We start from the raw sequence: 7256 nt of genomic DNA on the forward strand, positions 1-7256 counted from the left end.
AACCTGAGTTAAGGATGCAGAATTCAGTCAAAAAAATGCATTGGGTTCTTCTGTATTGATATTAAGCTCTTTACATGTTTTACAGGCATTTGTGACATATTTACGATCAATATTCTTGATGAAGAACAAGAAAGTATTTGATGTTCATGCTCTAGACATTGAAAAATATGCTAGGTAAGTTTATACAGTTGGTCTGGTTTTCCTCAGCCAAACATTATCAGTTTGTGTTAACTTGTGAAGAAAATGTTAAAATTCATTTTGCAATTATTTGCTTAGAAAATGAAAATATAATAAGGAAACAACAACTGCTTGTATATATATAAATTGAAAGGAAAAAGTCTTCATTTGATATTGGAAAACACAATTATTAATCATGCCTTAATTAGGAACTTTACAGCTACATTAAATAAATATGGAAAAATATTTTTGCCGTCGGTCTAAAAACCAAGCATTCTACAGATTCATTAACCTTTTTAACAGTCTTGTTGTAAATCTCAACAAATATTATTCATAAATTAGGATTTTAAACGGAAAACCCCTAAGTAACACTAAAGTTCGTATACGAATTTTAACATGCAAATGAAAATTATAATCAGCTTGTGTATGCGCTACATCACAGTGTTATAGCTGCTATCCGGAACACAACAAATATGACATTTTCTTGTGCAAACACATTTTAACCGTTTAACTTTACGGTGCACTAGGCCTGAGGTTCAGTAAAAAGTAATCATCTCATAAAAAAGTATTAAATTTGTATGGAAACATCCGTTACAATGGGGAAATATACCGTTAAATTAGGACTGCTACTTATAGTCATGTTTGTTGATTTAATATTGATGTATGGATGATCTGAAGGCGGAGTTTCTCATGCAAAGAGATATTGTACTTCCGATTTGGACACAATGAGGTTGTCCATTTTTTATGCATATAAAACTCATTTTGGTTGTCAAAACAAGATCTGGAGTCGATATAAAACCCAATTTATTTATGAAATGTCACTATTTCTGTTTTTATGAAATTTATTAAATGTAACTTTAAATAATAGTGTATGATATTGACAGACAGAAAAAAAACCCTTAAAGCTTAGTTTTGTTGCAAATGCATGTCATTTGTTTTGATTTTACTTATGTTCATATTTTCCAGCTCACTAGGGTTGGCTATCGCACCAAATGTAAGATTCTTGAAAAAAGATCAGAAAAGAAAAGAAGAAAAAGAATCCAAGAAAATAAAAAAGCCAGTTGATTTATCAAAACTGAATAAACTGGAATCTAGTAGTGAAGAAAGTGACAGTGGCAATTCTAGTGAAAGCGATGATGATGATACTGATGATGATACTGATGATGATGAAAGTGAAAATGAAAGTAAAACTGGTATTAAAAGTGTAGAAAATTCAAATTCAGTGTCATCAAACACTTCATCTCTTTTAAAATCAGGGAAAATAACAAAGTCTGAAATGGAAGTAACTAGTAGAAATAAATTGTTAGGAAAAGATGTGCCAACAGTAGAAAACTCAGAAAGTTCTGAAAGTGATGATTCAGACAGTGATGAGTTAGTAGATAATGAAGATATAGATGACAGTGAATTTAGTGATAGTTCTGAAAGTGGGGAATCTAGTGATGATAGTGATAATGAAAGTGAAACTGGCTTAAAGCAGGAAAAAACGGATGATAATTCAGGATTTCGGTTTGACAATGATGATGATGACGATGATGAGTTATTTAAAGTGAAGCCAAATGTGGATATTGATGATATATTAGCTAAAAAAGGGATAGATGTAAGTGTTGAATTTGGACATACATGTGCTCTCAAATTAATCTTTTCAAAGAGAGTATTAAGTTAATTTTTCTATAACAATCCAATGTCAAAAACACTGTGTTCTTACTCTTTTTTTAGCTCACCTGTCACAAAGTGACAGGGTGAGCTTTTGTGATCGCTTTTCGTCCGGCGTCCGTCGTCCGTCCGTCCGTCGTCCGTCCGTAAACTTTTGCTTTAAATGACATCTCCTCATAAACCGCTGAGCCAATTTCATCCAAACTTCACAGGAATGTTCCTTTGGGGGTCACCTTTAAAAATTGTTCAAAGAATTTAATTCCATGCAGAACTCTGGTTGCCATGGCAACCGAAAGAAAAATCTTTAAATATCTTCTTTTAAACAACCCTAAGAGCTAGAGCTTAGATATTTGGCATGAAACATCTTCTAATGAGTGTCTACCAAGTTTGTTCAAATAAAAGCCCTGGGGTCAAAATTGGCCCCGCCCCAGGGGGTCATAGATTTTCCCTATATGCATATAGTAAAAACTTAAAGAATCTTCTTTTAAAGAACCCAAAGAGCTAGAGCTAAGATATTTGGCATGAAACATCTTCTAGTGAGTGTCTACCAAGTTTGTTCAAATAAAAGCCCTGGGGTCAAAATTGGCCCCGCCCCGGGGGGTTATTAATTTTCCCTATATGCATATAGTAAAAACTTAAAAAATCTTCTTTTAAAGAACTGTAATAGCTAGAGCTTAGATATTTGGCATGAAACATCTTCTAGTGAATGTCTACCAAGTTTGTTCAAATAAAATCCTTGGGGTCAAAATTGGCTCCGCCCCAGGGGGTCATTGATTTTCCCTATATACATATAGTAAAAACTTAAAAAATCTTCTTTTAAAGAACACAAAAAGCTAGAGCTAAGATGTTTAGCATGAAACATGTTCTAATGAGTGTCTACCAAGTTTGTTCAAATAAAAGCCCTGAGGTCAAAATTGGCCCTGCCCCAGGGGGTCATAGATTTTCCCTATATGCATATAGTAAAAACTAAAAAAATCTTCTTTTAAAGAACCGTAAGAGCTAGAGCTTAGATATTAAGCATGAAACATCTTCTTATGAATGTCTACCAAGTTTGTTCAAATAAAAGCCCTGGGGTCAAAATTGGCCCCGCCCTAGGGGGTAATTGATTTTCCCTATATGCATATAGTAAAAACTTAAAAAAATCTACTTATAAAGAACCCAAAGAGCTAGAGCTAAGATATTTAGCATGAAACATGTTCTAATGGGTGTCTACCAAGTATGTTCAAATAAAAGCCCTGGGGTCAAAACTGGCCCGCCCGGGGGTCATTGATTTTCCTTATATGTGTATAGCAAAAACTTAAAAATCTTCTTTGAAAAAACCCAAAAAGCTAGAGTTTAGATATTAAGCATGAAACATCTTTAAGTAAATATCTACAAAGTTTGTTCAAATAAAAGTCCGGGGGTCAAAACTGGCCCTGCCCCAGGGGTGTCATTGTTTTTAACTATATGTGTATAGTAAAAACTTAAAAAATATTCTTTTAAAAAACCCAATGAGCTAGAACTTAGATGTTTAGAATGAAACATCTTCTTATGGGTGTCTACCAAGTCTGTTCAAATAAACAAATAAAAGCCCTTGGGTAAAAATTGGCGGGGGGGCTATATACAGGTGAGCGACCTCAGGGCCATCATGGCCCCTCTTGTTTCCGTAGCACCCCATTTTCATTTAAGTTATTGATATATGTCTTTGAGTATCAGATTTACTGAAGCTTTTGAAAAGTGATGTTCTTCTGTATTGATAAGATTTAAGAAGAAGCTATTTATGGTGAAAATTAAATTTGCACAGTATTAAGCACATATGAATGGATGTTATCATCTACGTAAGGGGCCTGCATAGCACAATGCTCAAAGTTGGTGACTGCACTTACCTGTCTTAGATGTTTGTTCTAATCTTTCCACAGAAATTAAATTCTTTCATGTATACATCCATTCATGGAAGTTTTTCAGATAACTAACTCTACTTATCAGTACTAGTTTGTGCCTAAGATAATACTTGACTATTTTTCCCCTGAATAATAAATAGAAAATTTTGATAATAGATCAACCATTACTCTTAGACTCATAGCCTGTTTGTGGCAACAGATTAGATAATGCCAACAGTTCAAAACACATTTGTGGCGTCTGCTTATGGTCTGCACTGTTCGCTATTAAGTCAGTACATATTTTGAAATTTAACTTCCCTTAAAGATAACGAATTGTTTGTCGAAATAGAAATACTGACAAGTTCATATAAGATATTAAGCATGTTGAGGACACAATATGTTAATCATAATCATAATATGTGATTTAAACATTAACCTAGAAAGGTCTTTTATCATATTTATACTTCTTTAGATTGTTGAAGCTAGTTAATTATACAAATATATCTCTTGGCTTATTAGGTAGAGGATGTGACAGAACCTGAGGAGAGTAAGTCACAGAAGAGAAAGAAAGCTCTCAAACAGAACAAGGAACTACAGGCACTTAAACTGTGGAGGAAAAACATCAAAATCAATACCAAGGTCACCTTTGATGAGGAGGGACAGGTAGATTATATCATAGCATTATAATTAAATGACTTATAAAGCATTTTTCAGCTGTTTTACAATTATCTAACAATTCTGTCTAGATGCTGTATTAATGATAGCATGTTCTTATTTTGAGAAAATACACAATACAACATAAAAATCCACTTTAAACCCAAATCTCAATTGCTTGACTTTCATTGGAAGATAATCTGCATATTGTCAATTAAAATGGTATGGGCTAAGCAAGTTTTGCACTCAGAATATACATTATTGTAATTTTGAAAAAAAAATCATTCATGTTTTTGTGCCCTATGACCTAAATTATGTTGGTTTTTGTTAATGCATTTTACTACCACATTTAACCTGTGTATTTGTAAGAAAATGTTAAAATTATATGTTTGATGATATATATTATGTAAATTGAGATAGTAAGTCAGTAAATTCGTAACATGATTATAATCATTTTGTCATAGCTGTATATAAGAAACATTTGTGTACATGAAATCTTTATTTTTCAGTTGAATTTATTTGTTTTTATTGTTTATTTCAAGGTTGAAGTAGATCCTCATAAGATTCCTCAAGTTGATGTGGATATAGAAAGACCTGATGATGTTGGTGGTATAGATATAGCAAAGGCAAGAGAGAAAATGAAAGCTGAAGATGAAATAGATAAACAGATTTACAGAGAGAAAATAAAACAGAGACATAGAGTAAGTCTAAAAAATGTTACATAGATAGAGACATATAAGGGCATTATAAAACAGAGACATAGAGTAAGTCTAAAAAATGTTACATAGATAGAGACATATAAGGGCATTATAAAACAGAGACATAGAGTAAGTCTAAAAAATGTTTCATAGATAGAGAAATATAAGGGCATTATAAAACAGAGACATAGAGTAAGTCTAAAAAATGTTTCATAGATAGAGACATATAAGGGCATTATAAAACAGAGACATAGAGTAAGTCTAAAGATTTGACATAGATATAGAGAAAAAAATCTGAAAAAAAATACCAGTAAAAAAAGGGAAGAAAAGACATGTATTCTACAATCAGATGAATATTGAAATTCAGTTGTAGATTGTTAAGACACATTTTAAGCACACAGTCACAGAGGTGATTTGACTGGTGAATAAAAGATACTTAGGTAATCAATGATGCCCATACTTCACAGACAATGGAAAGATAAGTGCAAAGAAAGGAGCCATTTTAGTATCTACAGTTTTTTTTAATGGCAGCTTAATAATATTTTTGTATTCATTTGCTTTACAATGTCTAATAAATTTCACCGTACATCAATTATTCTTTGATAATACACAAGAAAAAACATGCATTAAATGAACATGTATATTACATATATTTCAGGAGCAAAGATTGAAAAGAAAGGAAGAAAACAGGGCTCAAAAACAGAGAGGAGTAAAACAAGATGAAGAGGTTTGTAACTACCTAGTAGTATCATACCCCCTAGCCTGTTGACCGCTACTGAATTTATCTATACAACCAGTGCCAGCACAGTTGTGCCATCTGATCATAGTCTGTACTGATTGTTGTTTGGTCAGTTTTTATTTTGAAATTTTCCCTTAAATGATAAATGGTTTTATCCAGATTGAAAGATGGACAAGTCCATTCTAGATATTTAGTGTGGTAAGGGTTAATGGTTGTGAAGGTGTGTCTGTTTGCATATTGTCATGGTTAAACCTTGAGACAGTTTTACATTAGGTGGCTGGCTCTGTTATTCAATATGCATGTATTAAATTAATATGAAAACAAAAATATATATTTTTTTTATAAAATACATGAAGGTTGAGTCATGATTTTATACAAAGGCCAGACCCTTAATTGGTAATTTACAAACATTGTTCATTGTTCTTTCAATTTTGATATTTTTGTGCAGTTTTCATCAAGATACAAATAAACATTAAACTCATTATTGACAGCCCAATATAGCAGAACATCTTTAGTTTTATTGTTACGGACAAAGATGACATTATAATACTGCACATTTGTAACATCGCTTTTCATTGGATTACCGACTGATAATTGACTGACCATTTTATAAACAGATCAAACTATTAAGAGATTTTAAACAAGATGACAAGGGAAATAATTGAATTTTATTTTTCAAAATTCCATTCATTTCAATGATACTGAAGAATTTACCGAAAATCCATTTCATTGTTTTTTATATAGATATATATTATGTTTTATTAATTCAGGAAGAAGAAATGGAGGCGAGATTACCATCAGATGATGATGATGAAAAAGCTGATCCGCTTTCATTTTTACCTGACCCAGATAAAGTGTACGGCAGTACACAATCAGACAGTGACTCGGATAGTGACGGGTAAAGTTTCTTATAACATGGTGTAATACAGAGTCTTATTCAATGTCATTTGTCTTCAGTGTTATACATTAGCTAAGTTGATGAACTTAGTCTATATAATAGTTTAATGATAGCTAACATAACTTTGAATGCAAGTCCCTACAGGTACTTTGAATTCTAAGTACATCTTTGTATATGTTACATGTCAATAGATAGGTTTTGGAAGGTTGTTGGTTCTACTCTGGAGCACATCTAGCTATTCTCCACCAGTAAAGCTTATAATTTGTCATATTACATTATCTTTTTATGAGTGAAACACTATCCTCAACCCAACACTTAGTCTTTTAATGTTACTGACAGATGATTCAGTTTTTTTTGAAACTTTAAGTAATTCTTAATTAAAATTTTGTTGCTAATAATCATGCGCTCGGAATTATGTGTTTTTGTCTGCTTATTGAAAATATGAACACCATCACTTGGTTGTATTGTAAACAATTGGTCACTTACGCTATATCACACTCAGATTTGAATCTACATGTATGTTATTATTCAAAAAAGTTGTAAGAATGTACTTGGTCTTCAAGATAAATTTACGTTGA

At 32.1% G+C, this 7256-nt stretch overlaps 1 protein-coding gene across 1 annotated transcript in view; it reads left to right on the forward strand.

The window, feature by feature from the left end:
- LOC132716692 (probable ATP-dependent RNA helicase DDX10) overlaps positions 1-7256 on the forward strand; it is a 29384-nt gene that overhangs the window by 20665 nt on the left and 1463 nt on the right. The window contains exons 12-17 of the mRNA XM_060700015.1: positions 86-174; positions 1144-1774; positions 4209-4352; positions 4886-5044; positions 5700-5768; positions 6551-6678. Of these exons, the coding sequence (XP_060555998.1) occupies positions 86-174; positions 1144-1774; positions 4209-4352; positions 4886-5044; positions 5700-5768; positions 6551-6678 (1220 nt within the window). The remainder of the gene's footprint in view (positions 1-85; positions 175-1143; positions 1775-4208; positions 4353-4885; positions 5045-5699; positions 5769-6550; positions 6679-7256) is intronic.

Source organism: Ruditapes philippinarum, unplaced genomic scaffold (genome assembly GCF_026571515.1).
Source record: "Ruditapes philippinarum isolate M1 unplaced genomic scaffold, ASM2657151v2 ctg59_1_1_1_1, whole genome shotgun sequence".
Classification (NCBI taxonomy): Eukaryota; Metazoa; Mollusca; class Bivalvia; order Venerida; family Veneridae; genus Ruditapes; species Ruditapes philippinarum.